A 24,367-nucleotide genomic window follows, 5' to 3' on the forward strand; every position below is an offset into this window, starting at 1 on the left:
GATAGATGAAAAGGAGCAAGCAGAGTTTAAATACATGAAATAAGAAGGTGACAAAAATTGTTCAATAAATTCCGACTGATTTATAAGGGCTTTGCAGGCAGAATCAATATTTTATACATTTTGTAGTTTCCATAATGCCTAGTATTATGTAGGGTATATGCTCATTGGCCAGAAGAAAGGAATGTAAAACCTGAAGGAATAATAGCAGCTAATGACAAAAAGATGTTTCACTTGGTAAAATTTTACAGTTAGATGAAGTGAAGAGAAGCCAAGACAAATAATTAATACATTTATCTTGTGCCAATTTACAATTTAATGAGGCAATCAATATTAGTGTGTATGTTTTAAAGATGCTAAACTGAGGTTCGTAGAGAAAACAATCTTTTCTTTTTTTATAATTTTTTAATTGTTGAAAGTATTACATATTCCCCCTTGTTCCCCAACTGACCCCCTCCAACCCACCCCAGACCTTCAGCACCCATGTCCGTGCCATGGGTTATGCATATAACATAAAAGATCTTCGGTTGATTACCTCCCACCCTCCCACCCTCCCCCACCTTCCCTCTGAGATTCCACTTCCTGTTCCATGCTTCCATGCATCTGAATCCACTCCGTTCATCAGTTTATTTTGTTACTTAGATTTCACATATAAGTGCGATCATGGGATAGTCTTTCTCTAACTGACTTATTACACTTAGGATGATACTCTCCAGGTCCCTCTATGCTCTCTCAAAGGGTAAGAGATTCTTTTTACTGCTGCATAGTATTCCAAGGTATAAATGTACCACAGCTTTTTTATCCACTCATCTACGGATGGGCATTTGGGCTGTTTCCAAATCTTAGCTATTGTAAATTGTGCTGCTATGAACATAGGGGTGCATACGTTCTTTCTGATTGGTGCTTCAGGTTTCTTAGGATATATTCCTAGAAGTGGGATCACTGGGTCAAATGGCAGTTCCATCTTTAATTTTTTTGAGGAAACTTCATACTGTTTTCCATAATGGTTGCATTAATCTGCATTCTCACCAGCAGTGTACCGAGAGTTCCCTTTTCTCCACATCCTGGCCAGCACTTGTCATTTGTTGATTTGTTGATGGTAGCCATTCTGACAGGTGTGAGGTGATACCTCATTGTCATTTTAATTTGCATTTCTTGGATGATCAGTGACTTTGAGTATTTTTTCATATGTCTCTTGGCCATCTGTATGCCCTCTTTGGAGAAGTATCTATTTAGGTCCTTTGCCCATTTTTTGATAGGATTGTTTGTCTTCCTTTTGTTAAGTTGTATGAGTTCCTTATATATTTTGGATATTAACCCTTTTTCAGATGTATCATTGCCAAATATGTTCTCCCATACAGTGGGCTCTCTTTTTGTTTTGTTGATGGTTTCTGTTGCTGTGCAGAAGCTTTTTATTTTGATGTAGTCCCACTTATTTATTTTCTCCTTAGTTTCCTTTGCCTTAGGAGATGTATCTGTAAAACATATTGCTACGAGAGATGTCTGAGATTTTGCTGCCTATGATTCCTTCTAGGATTTTTATGGTTTCATTACTTACATTTAAGGCTTTTATCCATTTTGAGTTTATTCTTGTGTATGGTGTAAGTTGGTGGACCAGTTTTTTTTTTGTTTTGTTTTGTTTTTTTTGCATGTATCTGTCCAATTTTCCCAACACCATTTATTGAAGAGACTGTCTCAACTCCATTGTATGCTCTTGCCTCCTTTGTCAAATATTAATTGAGCGTAACGGCTTGGGTCGATTTCTGGGTTCTCTGTTCTGTTCCACTGGTCTATATGCCTGTTCTTGTGCCAGTACCAGGCAGTTTTGATTACGTTGGCTTTGTAGTATAACTTGAAATCTGATATTGTGATTCTTCCAACATTGTTTTTCTTTCTCAAAATTGCTGCAGCTATTCAGGGTCTTTTTTTATTCCATATAAATTTGTGGAGTATTTTTTCTAGCTCTGTGAAATATGCCATTGGTATTTCAATAGGGATTGCATTGAATCTGTAGATTGCTTTGGGTAGTATGGACATTTTAATGATGTTGATTCTACCAATCGATGAACATGGTATATTCTTCCACTTGTTTATATCTTCTTCTGTCTCTATTTTCAATGTCCTGTAGTTTTCCGAGCACAGGTGTTTTGCCTCCTTGGTTAAGTTTATTCCTAAGTATCTTAGTTTTTTTGTTGCAATGGTAAGTGGTATTTGTTTAGTTTCTCTTTCTGAAAATTCATTATTGGAACAATCGTTTCTAACTCAATGTCTCTAGAGCAGCGATGTTCAACCTTTTCCATCTCACGGCACACATAAACTAATTACTAAATGTCTGCAGCACACCAAAAAATAGATTTTTTGCCAATCTGACAAAAAAATAGGTATAATTTTGATTCATTCACACCAGACGGCTATTGTTTTGTTGGCTGTTGTCATTTTTAATTTGACAATCTAAGGGGAAATAGGTCAGTGCCACTTACTAAATAGTCAGGTATGACATGTCTTAAAAATTCTTGCAGCACTCCAGTTGAAAATCGTTGCTCTAGAGAATAACCATAAGTTGAGATATGTCAACTCAAACCTTATTTCCTATATACACAAACTATATATTGAGATTCTGTTCTTAGAAGCCCATATGAAAATAGCCATTAATATTAATGACTGCCATACATTCTAATTTTTAGTGTTGGTCATTGTGATAAGCACTTCATAACAAGTAATTAATTTAATCTTCATGATAACCTCAGGTGGTAAAAAAAAATTATCTTCAATTTACAGATGAGGCAACCTAGAGACACTAGAGCTGGAATTGGGTTTCTGATTTGACTTCATTTCCATGCTATTAAACATAGTTATACTATGAAAATACCAAAACTGATCATAAAAATTAATAAAGATAAAAGAAACCACAAACATGTGTGAAACTAAACACAATATGAGAACTGCTGTAAATATGAAAGGTTTTTTTCTCCCCATATATACTTGTTTGGACAGTTTGTTAAAGTGAAATTTAGGCTGAAGACATCTTTATCTGGTAAATCTCCCTGTGAAAAATATTCTTTATTGCTCTGAAAACTAGAAAAAATTTAATCTCTGTAATAATGGGTATTTGTATTCTTTTTGCTTCTTTGTTGTTTTTTTCTTTATTAAACATGTGTTGTTTCTGTGATTTTTTAAAATTTAGAGATCATTGGGAGATACTAAAAAAAAAAAAAAATTCTCAAGCCTGAATTAATAAAGGTTGTATAGATAGAATATATACCAGTCATGCATATTTAAGTGACAACTAACAACTAGAAAACTATCAATTTCCAAGTAAACACTGAACTTTAAGACTATGCACTCAAAATATAATCACTGATTATAAGGTTGAAAAAAAGATGATGAATTTCATCAACACAATAACATGACTTACTTTTGAATAATGGAAAAAATAAGCAAAGAAGTTCCTAAACTTAAATTAGTATCTTAAACCCAAAATGAAAATAACTATACCTATATTTTTATTTTGGGATTTAAAATAAAATACAAAGAGCACATATATCAAACTTCATCACATTGTACATTTTAAGTATGTGCAGTATATCAATTATATCTCAATAAAGTTGGAAAAACCTAGAAAATTACTATGTGGTTAGGTCCTGTGGAAAATGCTTTTATAAAGTATTAAGCAGAAATAATCACCGGATTTTTTTTTAAGGGCCATTTCAATTCAGTGGGTTAGAAATGTTCAGTCTGCTTATCAATGTACAGAGCTAGGTTAAATGGAAAACCATGTGGAAAAAAAATTGAATGAGCTTAAAAAATTATTTTGAGCTGAATCATGGACATAAATGTGAAACTATTTCCATGAGTCTATGTAGGCAAAAAAGCAAACATGGCACATAAAATAAACTTAATTGCGCTTCATTAAAATTAAGAATTTCTGAGCACAAAGCTACAAACAAGCTACAGACAAAAAGGAAAATATTTGCAACACATATAGGGTGTCCCCCAAAAAATGTATACACCTTTAACAGCTGATGGCTGTAGATTCTATTACATCTTGAAAATTAAATGTATTTTAACAAACACTGCCTTTATAGTGTGTATGAATGTTTGCGGGGGGGGGGGGGGGGGGACACCCTGTATATCTGGCACTGGACTTATATCCAGACTATTATAAACTTCCCATAAATAAGAAAAGACTGACAACCTTTCGTGGGCAAAACACTTGAATAAGCACTTCACTGAAGAAGATACCCAAACGGTCACTAGGCAGATAAAAAATTGCTCGACAACATTAACTATCAAGGAAACGCAAACTTAAAAATCACAATGAGAAATTAATACACCTTCCCCAGCAAGGGCTGTTTGCAAAAATGTAGAACAACTGGAAATCTCACATTGCTAGTTGGTGTGTAAGTTGATCTACTTTAGAAAACTTCTGGCAGTGTCTAGCAAAACCAGCATGCCCTATGGCTAAGCACCTCCCCTCTTGGATATACGTCCAACGGGGAATGAGTGCCTAAGTCCATCAAAAGACATGCACCCTGCTCTGGCCCCACTGCTTAGTTGGTTGGAGTGTCTTCCCATACACCAAAAGGTTGCGGGTTCTATTCCCAGTCAGGGCATACACCTAGGTTTTGGGTTTGATCCCCAGGTGGGGTGCGTACTGGAGGCAACCCATGGGTGTTTCTCTCCTCTCTCGTTCTCTCCCCCCCCCCCCCCCCCCCGTCTCTACCTTCCTCCATCTCTCAAAACATACCCTCAGATGAAGATGTAAAAAAAAAAAAAAAAAGAAAGAAAGAAAAAAGGCATGTCCCCGATGTTTGTGACTGCTTCCAGAATACCCTCAAACTGTAAACAGCCCAAAAGGATAAACGGTGGTTTAGTAATACAATGAAGTACTAATCAACGTGAATAAAATATATATTCTCAGTGTGTGTGTTTATCTCTCCATCCCTCCTGCTGTTGTGGACAGGGGTAATCAAGATCAGTTCTTGAAGACTAGGGGGCAAGGAAAGGGAATTAGCAAAGGATCTGGCTTGGGAATCTGTGGGGGGGGGGGGGGGGGGGGGGGGAAACGATCCCCACATTCCGAAGCCAGATCCGCTGCAATGACAGAAAACAAAACAGGAAGGTTAGATACAGAAGGTAATTTTCCATACAAAGTAAGAAATGTGTTTCTATTAAACAGCCTATGGTGCTGTGGTGTGTGTGTCAACATTGTTTTGGCCTTCAGATGTCCGTCTACAAAAAAAAAAGAGCCAGATGGTAACACCATCGTCTCCCAAGTGGTCACGTAGTCGCAGACGTTTGTCTTCCAAAACAGATCAACCTAATGAGCTCGGAATAGTTCTCCTTCGGAAATGTTTGAGTCATCCAACCCCGACGACTATAAATCCGAGATGACAACCACTGAGACTAGGAAACCCGCCCGCGCACAGGTATTCTGACCAAGCGCTCGTTTCTACAGGAATGCACTGGCCATTTTTCTAAATCTCACAGCCGCCGGGCTGGGGGTGGAGGAGTGTGGATGCTGGGGCGCGGGAGGAGCGTGGGCACCCGCTCCCCGAAAACCCAGGCGGTTTCCTGGGGCCCGGCCCGCGCTGAGCTAGGACAGAGGACCCGCCGGGGGAAGACGCGTGGCCCCGCCCCCGCCACGCCACGCCACGCCCCCTCGGCGTCGGCCTCCGCGTCTCTATGGAAACGGCGCCCACTTCGGCGCCGCGGGGACCACGATGGCGGCGGGGGAGCCGGGGGACTTGGGCGGCTACGACTTCAGATTTCTGCCTCAGAAAACCTTCGCGTCTCTGAGCTCGCCGGAGAGCACCAGCCGGCTCCGCCAGTGGTGAGGGGCCGGGGGCGCGGAGGAGAACCCCCGGGCCTTGGCGGCCGCGGCGGCCCCATCCCCAGTGGGACCCCGAAGGCCGGTGACGCGCGCGGGGGCGGACCGGGGGGTGGGACTGGCCGCCGTGCCCTCGGAGGGGCCGGCCCCCAGCTGACTGTCCCCTCCTGTGCTCCAGGTCCATGCTGGGCAGAGTCAAGGCCCAGGCGTTCGGGTTTGACCAGGTGTTCCGGGCCTATCGGAAGGATGACTTCGTGCTGGTGGGTATGGGGGCCGGAGAGTTTCGGGGTCTCCACTGACTTTAAATCCCCCCCCCCCTTCGGGCAGAGGTTGTTGTGAGCACTCCACCACGTAGGGACGTTGTTTCTTGGAGTTGGAGAAGAGCACATGATACATTCTTTAAAGGAACTTGTACGTTTCCCATCACCATACATTAGCTCATCGTCAGTATCCTTCCATAGAGATATTTACAATTTTGGGAAATCAGCCTCTATTTTTAATAGGCACATCTCATGTTGGAGTATTTGTTACCCAGCGTTATCACCCGCTTTAACCGCAAGGCTGAGCTTCAAATTACTTTTGTTTGTGGAAATCCAATCTGTCTTTGAGAGAACAGGCTCGAAGAGCAGTCCCAAATGAGGAATCAAAAAATAATAAGAAGTCTTTAGCTACTAGAAGTAAGTGGTTTGAAAAGGGAAAAGCTCACTTGAAACAAGTTCTGGTGTGTTCATTAAAATTAAGTCACATTACTTTTATATTTTTTTTAATTCTATTTTATTGATTTTTTACAGAGAGGAAGGGAGAGGGATAGAGAGTTAGAAACATCAATGAGAGAGAAACATCGACCAGCTGCCTCCTGCACACCCCCCACTGGGGATGTGCCCACAACCAAGGCACATGCCCTTGACCAGAATCTAACCTGGGACCCTTGAGTCCGCAGGCGGACGCTCTATCCAATGAACCAAACCGGTTAGGGCTAAGTCACATTACTTTTAATTCCTGGGGTGTTTTTTTCTCCTCAGTCAAATGGAAAAAACTGTTATGGTGTGTGATACCATCTTTGCTATTCTTGTCCTTGGGGCACTGATTTATTCACTCATTCACCAGCACTTCCTGAGGGCCTACCTTGTGCTAGAAATGTTGTCAAGTGCTGGGGATACAAGACCCAACAAGACCCACAGGAGCCTGGCTTTCAGGGATCCCACGGGCCTGTGGCAAGACTGTCAATAAACAAAAATCCGATCCTCTCATGAAGAGTGAAGAAAATAGTAGCCTAATGAATAAATCAATGTGTCGTCTACTGTGAGGGTGTATTAGTTTCCCAGGACTGTTGCACCAAAGTATCACAAAATAAGTGGCTAAATACAACAGAAATATATTATCTCACAGTTTTAGGAGCTCAAGTCCAAAATCAAGGTGTCGGCAGAGTGATGCTCCCTCTGAAATCTGTAGAGAAGAATCCTTACCTCTTCTTGTCATGGGCACATGCCCGGATTGTGGGCTCAATCCCCGAATTTGTGCACCAGGAAGGAGAGGAAGAGAGAAGTAAGGGAGAGGAAGGGAGAGGGAGAGAAACATGAATGATGAGAGAGAATCATTGATTGGCTGCCTCCTACACACCCCCTACTGGGGATTGAGCCCACAATCCGGGCATGTGCCCATGACCAGAATTCCTTACCTCTTCCTCCCTTCCAGTGGTTGCCAGTAATCCTTGGCACGCCTTGGCTTGCCACTGCAGAACTTTCATCTCTACCCATGTCAGCATCACTTAGCCGTCTGTCTTCATGTGTCTATGTCTGTGTCTCTTTATAAGAACACCAGTGAATATTAAGGGCCCACCCTGCACTAATTACATCTGCAACAACCCTGTTTCCAACTAAGATCACTTCCTGAGGTTCTAGGAAGGACGTGAATTTTGGTGGGTACACTAATTCAACCCTTAACAGAGGGTAAATGGGTTAAATGTCTATTTCTCTTTCCCTAAGCTAGTGGTATAATGTTAATATAATATGCTAATATAATGCTACTGATGATGACATTAATGATATTTCTCAAATATTCATGGTTAGATTTCAGAGAGGAAGGGAGAGGGAGAGAGAGAAACATCAATGATGAGAGAGATTCATTGATTGGCTGCCTCCTACACACCCCCTACTGGGGATTGAGCCCGCAATCCGGGCATGTGCCCATGACCAGAATTGAACTTGGGACCCTGCAGTCCGCAGGCTGATGCTCTATCCACTGCGCCAAACCAACGAGGGCACAAAATTTTTAATGTAAGTCACTTATTCAATAAATATTTATTGAATACTTACTATGTCCCTGCTCAGGGGTGTTAAAAAGATTTGATCCCAGCTTGCAAAGCATATACAGTTTGGAAGCTAGAAATGTAAAATACTCTCTACAACACAATAAAATAATTGCTATAATGGAGGATATATCAGGTATCCTAGGCAAGGAAAAAGACCACTCTGTGGAGAAGGGCATTTGTGTTGGCAAAAATTTCATGGAAGAGAGTGTAGAATTCATATGGGTTGTGCATTAGACATAGAATTCATCAATAGAGTCAAGACTCATTCATAAAGCACAACCAATTTTCTTAATACCAGGCGATATTTTTTTCATGTTTGTTAATCCTAATTTATTTTTCCTGTGAGGTAGACACTATTATTTCCATACTAGAGGCCTGGTGCACAAATTCGTGCACAGATGGGGTCCCTCAACCTGACCAGCAATCGGGGCCGATCGTAGCCTATCGGGGCTGGCCAGCTCAGGGGAGGGACCCCGGGAGGTTGGCTGGCTGGCTGTGGGAGGTTGGCTGTAGGAGCACAATGACCACCAGGGGGCAGCTCCTGCATTGAGTGTCTGCCCCCTGGTGGTCAGTGTGTGTCATAGCTACCAGCCGGTCGTCCTGTGGTAACAGTTGCTTAGGCTTTTATATATATAGAATAGATTTCAATTCAAAGAGATGTACTCATACAATCATCATTGTTACTTGTGCAACTAATTTGGAGGAAATAAAGCATTGTGGCTAAGAGCATGGCCCAGGAGGGGATTTGAATCTTCAGGGCCCCTCACTGGCTCAAGCTCCTCAGTTGCAGAAATCCTTTCCAAGGAACTCTAAGAGACTACAAATATGGACACATGGTCATATGCTTATGCAATTTTTCAAAAATAGATGTTTTTGTATTCTTAGAGCCCCTAAAATTGTGTAACTTAAGCCCTATAAAACCTGGATTCTTTCAATTTGTCCTCTAGTTAGTTGTGTTCAAATTTCAACTCTGCCACTTATAAGCTATACGACATGGGGCAAATTACTTAACCTTCCTCAGCCTCCATTTACTTTTCTGCAAAATGATCATATGCTTGCAAGTATTTTTCTAATATTAATGCTGAGTTGCTGAGAGAATTGTTATGAAGATTAAAGAAAATAATATAGAAAAATATTTCACAAATACCTGGCTCATATTGTTAACATTTGTATACTACTTTACAAAGTGTTTTTCTTTTTTCTTTTCTTTTTTTGTTAATCCTCACCTGAGGATATTTTTCCATTGATTTTTAGAAAGAGTGGAAGAAAGAGAGGAAGACAGAGAGAAATATCTATGTGAGAGAAACACATCAATTGGTTGGCTCCTGCATGGGCCCTGGGGCCCAGCCCGAGGAATCGAACCCGGGACCCTTTGGTCCGCCAGCCAACATTCTATCCACTGAGACAAACCAACTAGGGCCACAGTGTTTTTCTATAGCAATAGTGACTACTGTTTGCCAGATTAGCTTTCAGCACTTTTTATACATTTGTCACTAATCTTTCCAACAATCTAGTAAGTTTGGTGTTTCGATCCCCATTTTATAGCTTAGGAATAATTTGTGCAACAATGCCCAGCAAATGGCAGAATCCAGGCCTTCTAACTTAAACATCCATGTCATTTCTACTACAAAACCTCATAACTGAACAAAGGGTATTACTTAAACTAGAATTCCAGATTCTGGATTTTTCTTTTCAATTTAAAAATGAATTCTGTTCCAAGTTCATTTGTGAGGTAGTAAATGGATGGAAAGAAGGAAGGGAACATTCATCCAGCAAACATTTCTTTAGTTCCCAGGTCTGTGCTGATGAACAAGATAGTTAAGGAGAGGGGAACACCAAAGATTGCATTCAGAGTGAACAGTGATATCAAACAAAGCGTGTGCACAAGGTACTGTGGTGGCACAAAAGAGAAAGTGACTTTCTGACTGCAGTGGTCAGAGGAGGGTTTACAGAAGTCACTTGAAAGAAGTGGAGAAGTTTGTCAGGTGGACGGAGTGAGGAAACCATGTTAGACAGATGGGTGGGGCAATATTTTAGAAGACCTCTTGAGTCATGCAGAGGAGTTTGAGCTTTACTAGCTAATGAGGAGCAACTGAAAGGTCTTCAGCAAGACAGTAAAATGTAAAATACTGAGATCAGTGTGGTAGAAGTGTGGAGGTTAAGCAAGACAGTAAAATGTAAAATACTGAGATCAGTGTGGTAGAAGTGTGGAGAGTGGATTGTTAGGACTGAGTCTGGAAGCAATGAGACCAAATTGGGAACTGCTTCTCAATTATGATGATGTTCTCAATTAAGACAATGGCACCAAGTTCAAAACAAAACAAAACACCATAATGGCCTGGAGAGATGTTTATGAAAAAGGCAATACACAAGGACTGATAAAATATTCAGAGTAAGGCACTAAGTTTCAGATTTGGTTGACTGGAGTGGCAGATGATGCAAACAAATAAAATGAGTTCAGTTTTAGTCATGCTAAATTTGAGGTGGATCTAAGCGGCAATATCCTAGATAGTTGAATATAAGATCTCGCTTTGAGTCCTAGGAGAGCACCGGGCTCAGTATACAGTGTTGGCATCCTCACCATGGGACTGGGGCTAATGGGAGAGGAATCTTTCACATAAACTGCAAGGAAGTTCCTTAATTTACAGGGCTCTCCCGAAGGTCTGCACAATATATCTGCTTACATTTCATGACCAGGCTGCATACATCTCATTGCCACATGCCACCGTGACTAGAAGTGCAGACTTTTAGCTGAGCACGTACTCGGTTAAATAAGTTGTGATTTCTTAAGGGAGAGGAGAGAGTTGACATTGGATTAGAAACCAGCAGTGTCATATAGATAAAAATATCAAATATTTACTTATATTTCACATGTGTGGCATGCAGTAGACATACATTAAGAATTATATAGAGCCCTAACTGGTTTGGCTCAGTGGGTAGAGAGTTGGCCTGCGGACTGAAGGGTCCTGGGTTTGCTTCTGGTCAAGGGCATGTACCTTGGTTGTGGGATAGATCCCCAGTAGGGGGTGTGCAGGAGACAGCTGATATGATGTTTCTCTCTCATTGATGTTTCTTACTCTGTCTCCCTTCCTCTCTGTAAAAATCAATCAAATATATATATTTTTAAAATTATATAGGAAATATGTATTAATTTTATAAGTATTTTTCAAACTCACATTCTATAAATTTATTCAAATCTTCACATGCATTTTATCATCAGTATCTTTGTTGTCACTGTAATTAGTTTATGAGTCATCTAATATTTTTCCAAAACACATCAGCTTTCCTAAAGTTATTTGAGATACAGAGAATCCCTTCTAATGCCTCACTGGAAATTCTCTAACAAACTCGAAATATATTTGCATACATTAAGGTAGGTTTTTTTTTAATCAGTTGTTAGGTGTATAATTTTAATCCCAATGACAACTATCATATTGCTTTCTTTAAGTAGCCTTTATGAAGACTTACTTCCATTAGCTCCACATCAATTCATTGCAGGCCATTTAACCTACTTCCATTTATAATGACTTAAATGTAATTTGTAAGTTACAAAATGACTAAATCTTAATTAAATTCCCTGCTTTAGTGATTTGTTCAGAAGATGTCTAAAAAGCATTCAAAACCAGTATTGATTGAGATTCATTCCAGCTTGTTACTTTTTTTTTTTTTTTAAGAATTCATGCCCTGGCCAGTGGGCTTAGTGGTTAGAGCATTGGCCTGTGCACTGAAGGGTTATGGGTTCAATTCCCAGTCAAGGGCATGTACCTGGGTTGCAGGTTCCATCCCAGGGGATGGGAATGTGTGCGGGAGGCAACTAATTGACGTGTCTCTCTCACATTGATGTCTCTATCTGCCCCTCCCTCTCTCCCTTCCATTCTCTCTAAAAATCAATGAAAAAAATATCCTCGGGTGAGAATTAAAAAAAAAAAAAAAAAGGACTTGTCCATAGATTTTTAGAGAGAGAAACATCAATGGTGCGGCATCTATAAGCTGCCTCCTGTACACACCCCCACCGGGGACCAAGCCTGTAACCCGGCATGTGCCCCTGACTGGGAATTGAAAGGCCAACCACCTGGTGCCCAGGATGGCAACATCTATAAGCTGCCTCCCGTACACCCCAACCAACTGAACCACGCTGGCCAGGGTGTAGCTTGTTTCTTTTCAAATATGTATGTTATATATACTAAAATAGATGTGCAAACACTCTACTTTGAAACTTTGTAAGGCAACAATTTCCTTTTTTTCTGAGGAATAACTTTGGGGAAAACTTACTTTTTGTAATTGGGCATGTATGATACCTGTAACATGTTTACCTTTATCCTCCACCACTAAATGTAAACTCCATGGGAACGGGGACTTTGTTTTGCTTGTTATAATGTAGACTGACATTCACAAATACTTGTTGAATGTGTTCATCTTCACCCCACATACCTGGTCCCTTTCTCATTAAATGACAGGCGTTCTGCCTTGTTTTTTCATACAAGATTTCCAGGAGTCACTTTTGATTCTTCTGGCTCCCTTTGCTCCTCCTAAATATGCTTTGAATCCATTCACTTCTCTATTTCCCTACTTGCTATGGGCTTGACTGATATGAATATCAAATATTCCAAATTATAGCATAATCCTCTCTCCTAACTAGTCTCTATACCCTTCAATTCATTCTCTACACTACACCCAAAATTAACTCTTAAAAAAAAATGACTCTAATCACCTTTCCTCTGCTTAAATCCTTCAGTGTCTTCCTCTTGCCCTTAATTCAAAATACTGATCAATCTAGATAGATCTTAGATGAACATCAAAATTTTTGACCTGGCCTTAGCTGATTTGGCTCAGTGGATAGAGCATCAGCCTGCAGACTGAAGGGTCCCAGGTTCGAGTCCGGTCAAGGGCACGGTTGCAGGCTCCTCCCTGGCCCAGGCTCCTGCAGGTGGCAACCAATCTATGTGTTTCTCTCACATCAATATTTCTGTCTTTCCCTCTGTCTTCCACTCTCTAAAAATCAATGGAAAAATATCCTCAGGTGAGGATTTAAAAAAGAAAAAATTATATTATTTAAAACAATTTTTTTTTTTACCTGATCTACAAGGTCTAGTGCAAGCATCTCAAAAGCTAACACAGGCCAAATAAACAAGGTTTAAGTTTATGTGGACCACCAAAAAAAAAAGTTTCAATTTTCATAGAAACGTAGGTTTATTTTGATAGAGACATTCTGAATACAAAGGGCTGAAATAAATGAGTAATCGTTAACATAATAGAACATTTAAGTAAAAATCTTTTTTCTTGAACATTAACTTACCAGACACTGAATAACTGCACAAATTAATAAACGTAACACAAATAAACCTATTTTTCTTGTTCTCCGAAAGCGAAATATTTCCTGTTGCGCACACCAAACAAGTCAGTCCAAGACTAATGACGTGGCAGTCGGCTGCTAAAATATTCGCTGCTAGTATTAGTGGAGAGAAATGGTGCGCCTTTGTGTAAGGCGCTTAAGAGAAATGAATGCAACACGATTATAGTAATCAGTCATTAGCCAACATTGTAGTTCGATATTAATAATAATATATAACAGGATATTGTAAAAATTAAGTTACAAAATTTTTATTAAAACGTTTCTTACATACTGTTACATTGGCTGGGCCGCAAAAATATTCGTTGTGGGCTTGACGTGCTTGGTCTAGTCTAGTGTAACTCCCTAACCTCATCTGGCCATTTCCCCTTGGACTCTGGTCACACTGAACTTCATTTCCTTGAATGGGATGCTCCCTCCTTTCTCACATTATGGAGTTTAAACTTGCCATTTTTACATATATCCAGTGTCGTGCTAGAACCATATCAGGACAGCTTAACTGCTAAATTTTCAGGAATCTTTGCTGATTGCTAAACTATTGGATCATAGAATCCACCATGGAAATCAGCAGATTTTACAAATCAGGGTTTTGGGTGAGGAAGCGATGTCAGTTGTCAAACATTTACCAACCTGCTACTCACCTTTCTCATCTAAACCTAAATGTTCTTTCTGTATTAACCTTTCTTCCCAACATTATTAGATTAGGTCTGCCAATTATGTACTTTTATAACACTTCATAATACTCATGGCAGGGACTGTGTCCATTTGATTTTGGAATTAGGAAGTCAAGTATACTTTTAGTTGAGTAGTGGGAGCCAGATACAGAAGAATAACTGGAAGAGAAGGGAAACAAGAAGCTATTTAGGAAAAGAGTGATGGCTTGAAAGGAATGTTGAAATAAGAGAAATATTTATTGCAACAATCTAAGCACTAAGAACCATTCATGGAGTCAACAATCTCTATCCCCTACCCTACCTTCTCGGCGCAGCGCCCGCACCCCCTTCCCACGCCCATCCCTACCCCATCCCACCCCCGCTCCCGCACAACACTACAACCACCACTTCTGAGGTAACTATTAATGTTTTGGTACATGTTCTTTCATACTTTTCTTTATGTTCATATAAATAGAGGCTTTATCTTGTTTTTTGTTTTTTATCATACATATTATTCTTAAACTATTCTTTTTCTACTTAAAACGCTCATGGTTTTCCTTCAGAGTCAATGCAGCAGATGTTTATTGAGTAATTGCTCTGTGCCAGGCCCCACTCTAGGCCCTAGGATTATAGCAGTAAGAAAGACAAGGCTCCTACTCCTGGGGAGCTTACATTCTAATATGGACTCTCTTTCCAGTAACTGCATGCCACCTAGTGTAAATGTACTGTATGTTATTCCACCTTATATTGATGGACGTTGAATCTGTTTCTAGGTTTTGACACTACAAACAATACTATAAAAATTTTTATACATAGCCCTACCCTGTTTGGCTCAAACAGGGTAGGGCTATGTATAATCTCCTACTGGGGATCAAGCCCAAAACTGGACATGTGCCCTGACCTTTTGGTGCACAGGAGGAAGCCCAACCAATTGAGCCACACGAGCCAGGGCTATTTTAATTTTAATTTTTATTTTTTTAATCCTCACCCAAGGATATTTATTTCCATTGATTTTTAGGGAGAGTGGAAGAGAAAGGGAAAGACAGAGAGAAACATCGATGTGAGAAAAACACATCGATTGGTTGCTGCCTGCATGAGTCCTGATCAGGGCCAGGGCCAGGGAGGAGCCTGCAACTGAGGTACGTGCCCTTGACTGGAATGGAACCCGGGACCCTTCGGTCGCAGGCCGACGCTCTATCCACTGAGCCAAACCGGCTAAGGCTTTAATTTTTATATACTTATTGATTTGAGGGAGACAGAGAAGAGCAGAGAAACAGTGAGGAGAGAGAGAAACGTTGACGAGTTGCCTTCTGCACACACCCCGACCAGGGATCCCGTAACCTTTTGGTCTACAGGATGAAGCTCCAACCAACTGAGCTACACAGGCCAGGCCCTTTGGGCCGGTTTAAATAAGCCCCTTTTTATTTTCTTATTTTTTCTTAAATATATTTTTATTGATTTCAGAGAGGAAGGGAGAGGGAGTTAGAAACATCAGTGATGAGAGAGAATCATTGATCGGCTGCCTCCTGCACTCCCCACACGGGATCAAGCCTGTAACCTGGGCACGTGCCCTGACAGGTAATCAAATTGTGACCTCCTGGTTCATAGGTCAATGCTCAACCACTGAGCCATGCTGGCCAGGCAATCAGCCCCTTTTAAGAAAATCTTAACCATTGGGGATGTCAGCCAAAGATTTTTTTTAAAAAATCATATTTGTTGCAAATATTTTCTCCCAATCTATTGTTTTTCTTTTATTGCTTATCATAGATATCGTTATTTTTACTGACTGTCCAGTACCTTTTGAACATACATGTGATTTGGGGGCAATTTTATTTTTAGGAAGTGCAAAGTGGAACCCAAAACACTTGTCTCCTTTGCACTCAAAGCACAAACCTGGGGTCCAGGTTTTCCAATCAGACTTAACAGTGAAGATGTGAGATTTCAAAGTGAGCGACTTAAGGAACGAGGTGCACAGAGAATCCATTTCACTGGCAACAGCGGTGGCAGAGGCATCCAGGTTTCAGGCAGGGCAGTCCTGGCAGGTGTGGCCTTAGTGAGGAGAAGGGATGGTGATAGCTTCTTTTAATGCTTAATGGGGTTGCAGCCAGGATGACTGCTTCTTCATCAGGCAGTTCTACATAGGGTAATGGATTGTTCCCAGCCCAGCCTTTAGCTCATTCTCTCCACCTCCTGAAAATTATGTGGACTGCCTGATGAAGTTTCTCAACTTTTCAGCCTGAGTCAGCTGCTGGTGCTTGAAACTAAAACTTGACCACTTTATTTTCTTTTGCCATATAGAAAACTTTCTTTTTTAGGACGTCAAATCTATGACTTACTTATGGTGCTCCCTGCATAGATTTAAATTGACAATCACTTTTAGATTTAGATCTAGTTGGGAAGGGGTGGTGGTGATTACCAAGACAATTAATTGGGAAAGCAAGATAGAAGGAAAACCGCCGAAACCGGTTTGGCTCGGTGGATAGAGCGTCGGCCTTCGGACTGAAGGGTCCCGGGTTCGATTCCGGTCAGGGGCATGTACCTTGGTTGCGGGCACATCCCCAGTAGGGGGTGTGCAGGAGGCAGCTGATCGGTGTTTCTCTCTCATCGATGTTTCTAACTCTCTATCCCTCTCCCTTCCTCTCTGTGGAAAATCAATAAAATATATATATAAAAAAAAAGATAGAAGGAAAACCAAATTTCAAATATTATGTAGCCTCCTTTTCACTATAAATTGTTATTTTCTATTTATTAAATTGAGTGTCAAAGATACCTATACTTTGACATAGTGTTGTTCATACTGTTCCAACTTGAAGGTAACAAAACTGCACTTCTTTATAAAGCATTTATTACTTAGACATTATACTGATTTAAAATTGTCTTTCCCCAATTGAATTAAGTGAGATTTTACTGTAGTTATTTTAGAAGTTAATTCTTATTATTGTTTATAATAAAGTATCTAACTTGTTTTTTACTCAAATTTGTATTTTAGGCTTTTTTCAAAGACCCAAATGTTATTCCCAATTTGAAGTTACTTTCAGATTCTGGACAGTGGATTACATTAGGTAAATAAAAATTTATTTTTATATTTTCAGATGACTATTTTACTGTCAAAACAAAATTTTGTCCCAGGAATTTTTATTAAAATACAGACTGTGAATAGTCATTTGTTTGGTAACATCAAAGTCAAGTATGAACAGCTCTGCCAGGCCTGACCTGCATCTTTTCCTGGCTTAGCACATAAGAGCAGTTTTTCTCTTTTCATTAATTTAGAAAGTATTTATTTTGCACTTTCCATGGATTCTGCCAGATACAGGGAACATTAAGATGAACAAAAGAAAACCTGTACTCAAAAATTTGATATGTGGAAAATATGTACAATAATCTATCACTGGGGCTACCAAAGCAGGGGGGAGCAAAAGGAGGGAAATGGTCAGTTCTGCACAGGAAGAAAGGGTCAGGTAAGATGCCACTGGTTTGAGGATGCTTAGGCAAAATCTCATTTGGGGCAGGGTAATGGATATCTGAAAGGAATTAGCCACTATGGATCATTCAGAGAGGAAGGGAGAGGGGGAGAGAGAGAGAGAAAAACATCAATGATGAGAGAGAATCATTGACCGGCTGCCTCCTGCATGCCCCACACTGGGGATCGAGCCCGCAACCCAGGCATGTGCTCTGACCAGGAATCTAATCATGACCACCTGGTTCATAGGTCAACGCTCAACCACTGAGCCACGCCAGCCGGGCTATGGATCATTCATCGAAAAATAATAATACCAGCCTGGCTGACGTGGCTCAGTGGTTCTATTACCAGTCAGGGCACATGCCTAGGTTGTGGGCTCAATCCCCAGTGGGGGGCATGCAAAATGCAGCCAATTAATGATTCTCTCATCATTGCAATTTCTGTCTCTCCCTCTCCCTTCCTCTCTGAAATCAATGATAAAAATATATTTTAAAAATAAAAAATAATAATTCAGTAACCATAATAAATTGAATTTAAAAAATAATAATATGTTAAATCTTGGAAGAGTCTTAAATTCTCAAAAGAAGAACTTTATATAGCTAATGTTTTCATGGTACATTGAAATACAGCTAGAAAACTTTAAAGAAAATTACCAAGACACTTAGGAACATTCAAATCTCTAAATAACTCTCAGGTCAAGGACTAAGAGTGTTAATAGAAGACCATTTTGAAAACAAAAACCTGAGAAATATATATTTTTAAAAATATCTATTTTATTTTTAATTTTAAAATTAAAGTTGACATACAATATTATTTTAGTTTTAGGTGTACATTATTTTAGTTTTAGTTGATTAGCCATTTATATAACTTATGAAGTGATCCTCCTGATAAGTCTAGTACCCATGTGACACCAAACATAGTTATTACAGCATTATTGACTATATTCCTAATGCTGTACTTTACAGCCCCATGACTGTTTTTATAACTGGCAATCTGTACTTCTTTTTTTTTTTTTTTTAAACTCTTTTTTTTTTTTTTATTGAGGTAAATCTGTACTTCTTAATCCCTTCTCCTTTTTCACCTGTCCCCTTACCCCCTCTCATCTGGCAACCATCAATTTGTACATGAACACTATATTTTAAATTTTAGATTGAGGCCTCTTAACAATCATCATTCCATTTAGGAGGAAAATCTGGTTGATAATGTGAATTTGTGCTCAAGAACAAGCAAGTTGATTTTAAATTGGATGGGGTTGTTTCGCTGAATTCTTACATTGCATTTTTATGGAATTCTATTAGCCTTGCACTAAAATAACTTTTCTTGGTATTAGTCAAAAACAAGATTACAAACAGTTCATGATGTTAGACTTAGTGGGTCAGATTTTATTGCTTTTGGCTAAAGTACTACTGCAAAATTTATAGAGTAAAAAGCTGGTACAGCATGAACTTCAGATTACTTACAAAGTTAAACAGTATCTGACCAAATGTATTTACCAATTCAAAATCTTCAAAAGGAAATAATTAGAGCCATGTATCACTGTGTTTATAAAGCATGTTTACAGTAACCAGTCAATTCATTTACAAAAATAAGGTTCGTTGAGAAGTGTTCAACCTTCCCCCGTGTTGGTACGTACTTCACAAAACACTCACTTTTTTCTAAATTTTAAAAAAGGCATTGCAAAAGGAGAGGTTCTAAAACTCCACATGCTCCTGACAGAATCAATTAGAAGTTCTCTGAAAAACAGGGCAAAGGAGGTAGCCCTCATTTCAGAAGCAGACGTTTCTAGTGGATTGCTAGTATTCTTCCATTAGCTTGTTTTTATCTCCCCCTACTTACTTTTCTTCTTCTGAAATATGGTCTTCTCTCTAATTTTCCTCTGGGGGTCTTGATAAACGAAGAAACAGCTTTTTAAAGTGAGAGAGAACATTCTTCTAGCAAGTGAACCAATGTTAAAGAAGTGAGATGGAACCTCCTTCACTACTGGCTGCACTGCTTGATTGCCAGTGAGTGTTGTTTCATCCTCTCAGCCAGCTGCTATTGCCCCCTTCATTTAGACACAGTTTGCCCTTCTTTACTTACATATAATGGGTGCTTTCTATGTGCTCAGCTCAGAGCATCATATACATTATTAATTCTCAAAACAGCTCCGAGGGAGGTATTATCATATGTTTTTATTTCACAAATAAGGAGTCAGAGGCATGAGCTAAGTAATTCGCAGTTTTGCCCAGCTGGCTGCGTAGACTTGAGATTCAAATCCAGGCTCCAGAATCCAAAACCTTGACCACTGCACCCTCCTACCTCTGCCACTTCCACATTAATGAGGTTGCCAGAAAAGCGCCAACTTGGACACAAAAACAAGACACACAGTGTATTATAATGCCAGGTGAAAAATAGTACATTTTTAACTTTCTGTATGATCATAGTGATGCATTATATATCTTATAAATGCTAGAGATATAGTGTAACCAAATTCCTACATAACAGATAGCATGTCCTATGGACTGAATTGTGTGCCTCCAAAATTCTTATACTGAAACCTTAACCTTTAATGTAATGGTATTTGGAGATAGGCCATTAGGATATAATTAGGTATATGAGGTCTGAAGGGTCCTCATTATGGGATTAGTGCCCCTTAAAAGGAGGAAGAAATAGCAGAGCTCTCTGCAATGTGTGGACAAAGTCAATTGCAAACCAAGAAGAGAGAATCACAGAGGTGGAGCCACTTGCCCTATGGATCTGGAATCAAATCAGCCAGCACCTTGATCTTGGGCATCTCAGCCTCCAGAGCTGTGAGAAATAAATGTCTGTTGTTATACCACCCAGTTTATGGTATTTTGTGATAGCAGCCCGATCTAACTAATACAGACTTTGAAAGTGGAGTGCTGCTGTAGCAAATACCTAAAAATGCGGAAGTAGCTTTGAAACTGTGTAATGGAAATGGGTATAAGCTGGACGAGTTTTAAGGTGCATGCTGGAAATATGGATGTTAGAGTTGATTCTAGTGAGGTTTCTGATGGAAATGAGGAACATGTTATTGGAAACTGGTGGGAAAGCAATCCTTGTCATAAAATGGCAGAGAACTTGGTTGAACTTTTTTAGTCTTTTGTGGATATGTTGTATCATAAATCATTGAATGAGATATAAGACGCCTTAATGAGCCAATTAATTAGGAGTCGTTTATTGCTCGCGGCCCAGAGGGAAGTGTCTTTTTCCATATCTCTGAGCAACCCATACAGGAAGTTTTTCCGTATTTATACTTTTCGAGCCTCTTTGTTTGCAGATATTACAAAGGGCTCTGTGTGAGTTATTGTTACAAACAGTTGTAACCTTGAATACATAATGAGCTTGTACTTGGCATAATTATTATCAGTATTAGTCTGTTTTAGTCTATTACATTGGATGGCTAGCTTGCAAGGTCAGACAGTTAAGTTTATCTTTTTCTATTATTTGAACTAAAAACAAAGTCATTTTACAGAATAACAAACTGTCTTAAAGTGACAGCGTTTATAATGACAGAGTTTACAGGACTAGGGACTATCTAACAATAGCAGAGAATTCAAACAGCAGTTTTTTTATACAAGATGGAGGTTGCTATGCTTCAGATAGTAGAACTTACAAGTGATAAAATTGGATATTTAACTGAGGAAACTTCTAAGCAAAGTATCAACTTAGTTCCTCTAGAATGCTTATAATAAAACTAGGGGCCCAGTGCATGAATTCGTGCACCTTGAAAGGAACTGTGGGCCACGAGGCTGGGATAGGCACAGGGGCAGGTCTTGGCCCATTCTCCGCGCCCCTGATCAGCCCCTCCCACCACCCACCCCATCCCCTGTCTGCTGGCAGCCCCTCTCCCACTATTGCCGCTCCCACGTGCTAATGGCGCCAGCCCCACTTGCACCCACTGACGGCGCAGAGTGATTGGGACCAGCGCCAGCAATAGATGCAAGTGGGGCTGGCACCATCAGTGGGTGTGAGTGGCGGCTGCTGCCCCGATCGTCCCTCAGGAGCAGGGGGAGGTGGAGAAGCCTCAGGGGCAATCAGGACCAATAGCTGCTGCTCACAACTGCTGATGGCGCCGAGTGATCAGGACAGGCACCGGGCAGGACACTGGCAGTGAGTGTGAGTGGAGGCGCCAGCTGCGGGTGTGAGCGGTGGCTCCGGCACTGGCAGTGGGTGCAAGCAGGGCTGGCACCGGCAGCAGGTGCGAGTGCCGGGCAGGACCGCGGCGCGCAGGAGCAAAGAATTTTCAGTAACCACCAGAGGCTCACCCCGATGACAGTGACCAGCACCTCGCCTTGGTCTGGTGCCCCCACTCACCTGCTCCACCATCCCTCCGTGGCCAACGCCTGCCATGTTCGACACACACCCCCTGGTGGTCAGCACATGTCATAGCAACCGGTTTGGTTGTTCTGGTTGTTCTGCTGTTTGGTCTATTTGCATATTAGCCTTTTATTATATAGGATATGAAATGAGAGCAATGAATTGAACAAGTAATTGTTAAGCAGAAAGGAAACAGAACTTGAAGATTTGGAAAATTCTCAGCATATTCATATTGCAAAAAATGAGAAAGCTTGTTCTAAAGAGAACACTAAGAGTGTGACTGAGCTACCATTTGATAAAGAGATCATGGATTCAATTTATGGACTTAACTGGCCATTTCAACAGAAGCCAGAAAATGAGATGGGGATTGTACTAGCAAAGACACTGCCAGTTTGAACAAAAGACGAAATGAAGACTATCAAACATTTTAGATCCTACAGGAACATACCATAGAGCCATTCGGCTGCAAATATGCTCTATCTATAATAACCTATAATAATAAAAGCATAATATGCTAATTATACTGGACATCCTTCCAGACGACCTTCTGGATGAAGCTGGAGCTGCAAGGGAAGCCTGGGTCCTGGGTGCCTGCTGGCAGCTGGAGGGAAGCCCGGGTCCCAGGTGTCAGAGGGAAGCCAGTGCCGGCAGCCGGGGGAAGGAAGGCCTACTTTTGCACGAATTTCGTGCATCAGGCCTCTAGTTTCTCAATAAAAGAAAAGAACTGAGAATGCAATTCAGAGATCATCAGAGCCACCCCCTCAGTTTCAATAACATACTTCACCTTGAGGAATCACAGAGGTGGAGCCACTGCCCTATGGATCTGGAAGGCAGTGCATTGAACCAAAAGGATTAGTCTTGGGGCTTAAAATCTGATGGAATTTGCCTTGATAAATTTTAAGCTTGCTTGGAACCATCATTCCTTCCTTCTTTCCTACTTCTCACTTTTGAAATGGAAATGTCTATCCCTGTGCCTGTCTCACCATTGTATTTTAGAAGCACATAACTTGTCTGGTTTCACAGGTTCATAGCTGGAGAGGAATTTTGCCTCAGGATAAATCATAGCTCTAGTTTCACCCAGACCCAATTTAGATGGCATTTAGATGAGACTTTGGACTTTTAGAGTTTATGCTGGAATGATTAAAACTTCTAGTGCTGTTGGAATAGAATAAATGTATTTTGCATATAAGAAGGACATGAATTTTGGGGTCCAGAGACAGAATGCTATGGACTGAATTGTGTCCCTTCAAAATTCATATGTTGAAGTCCTAAACTTACCCATTGCCTCATCTAACCCTAATTACTTTCCAAGGATCTAATGTCCAAACACTGTTACATTGGGGGTTGGGGTTTCAACTTATTAATTTTAGAGGGACACAATTCAGTCTATAACAAATGCTATTTATATGCCTCAGATTAAGTAGTTTGTATTTAATTACCTTCTCCCATCATCCAAACCCTCCTGTCACTCCTCAGGTCAGAGCTCGGGTACATTTGTTAAAATGGTATGTTGCCCAATGTTTATCTCTCATTCTGTGGCCACCAACGCATTTTTGAAGACTGTCTTGCTCTCCACTACTCTTGTTCTTTGACCTTTTAATATTGCTTAGACCTACTCTATCATTTTCTGTGGGCTTTTTCCTTTATTCCCCCAGAAGATTTTGCCTCTAAAACAAAAGGAGCTTTTCTTAGCAGCATTGCTTTTGAAATTACTGAGTATCTATAGTTTCTGGCTCTGGGCATCCTTCTTGCCGTTACACTAGCCCAGCTCAGGTCCTAGCAGGATTCTAGGTGGACAGCCAGAGGGAGGAAGTGCAAATAATTGCCAGTACTATTCCTCTGAATCTCAAGCTTCTTGGGTTAAAGATTTGGCAAATGTATGAGGAGAGGACACACCAAAAACCACCATACCTCAGTCTACAATCTCCATAGAACTTTGAAGAAAGAAGACCAAAATCCCTCTATATCTCAGTGAGAGCATGTGTATATGTGGATGCATATAAGGGGGTATTGAATGATTCATTAAGGAAATCATAAAAATACTCACTTTAACCTTTATTTCTGTAATTTAGTAGAACTTCTAATAACAGAAAATCCATCCCTGAAAGACATATTCAGGAAATAAGTGGGGAGGGGAAAGAGCTAGAACTACAAGAGAAAAATAGACAAAACACCATGATTTCACATTTCTCTAATCCCAAACTTGTGATAACTTGATTGGGGCCTGGTTTGAAATATGCCTTAAAAAGGAAAACTTTTTTTGCAATAAACACTGTAAATGAGATCACAATGAAGAAATTTTTAAATGGAAAGGGACATTTATGAGACATCCTCAATTACTTTAGAAATACCCATTAGTTATAGCAATTAAAATTTTGTAATATGCATTAAACATAATATAAGTCCAAAGTCATTAAGTAATTCCTGTGTTTTTATATGCAATTCT

The 24,367-nt window shown here is 40.2% G+C and overlaps 1 protein-coding gene across 1 annotated transcript in view; it reads left to right on the forward strand.

Annotated features, from left to right (window-relative positions):
• The first annotated feature begins 5,713 nt into the window (after positions 1 to 5,713).
• CFAP300 (cilia and flagella associated protein 300) overlaps positions 5,714 to 24,367 on the forward strand; it is a 32,955-nt gene continuing 14,301 nt past the window's right edge. The window contains exons 1-3 of the mRNA XM_079788842.1: positions 5,714 to 5,830; positions 6,006 to 6,087; positions 17,131 to 17,203. Of these exons, the coding sequence (XP_079644968.1) occupies positions 5,721 to 5,830; positions 6,006 to 6,087; positions 17,131 to 17,203 (265 nt within the window). The 5' untranslated portion in view covers positions 5,714 to 5,720. The remainder of the gene's footprint in view (positions 5,831 to 6,005; positions 6,088 to 17,130; positions 17,204 to 24,367) is intronic.

Source organism: Cnephaeus nilssonii (assembly GCF_951640355.1).
Source record: "Cnephaeus nilssonii genome assembly, chromosome: 13".
NCBI lineage: Eukaryota > Metazoa > Chordata > Mammalia > Chiroptera > Vespertilionidae > Cnephaeus > Cnephaeus nilssonii.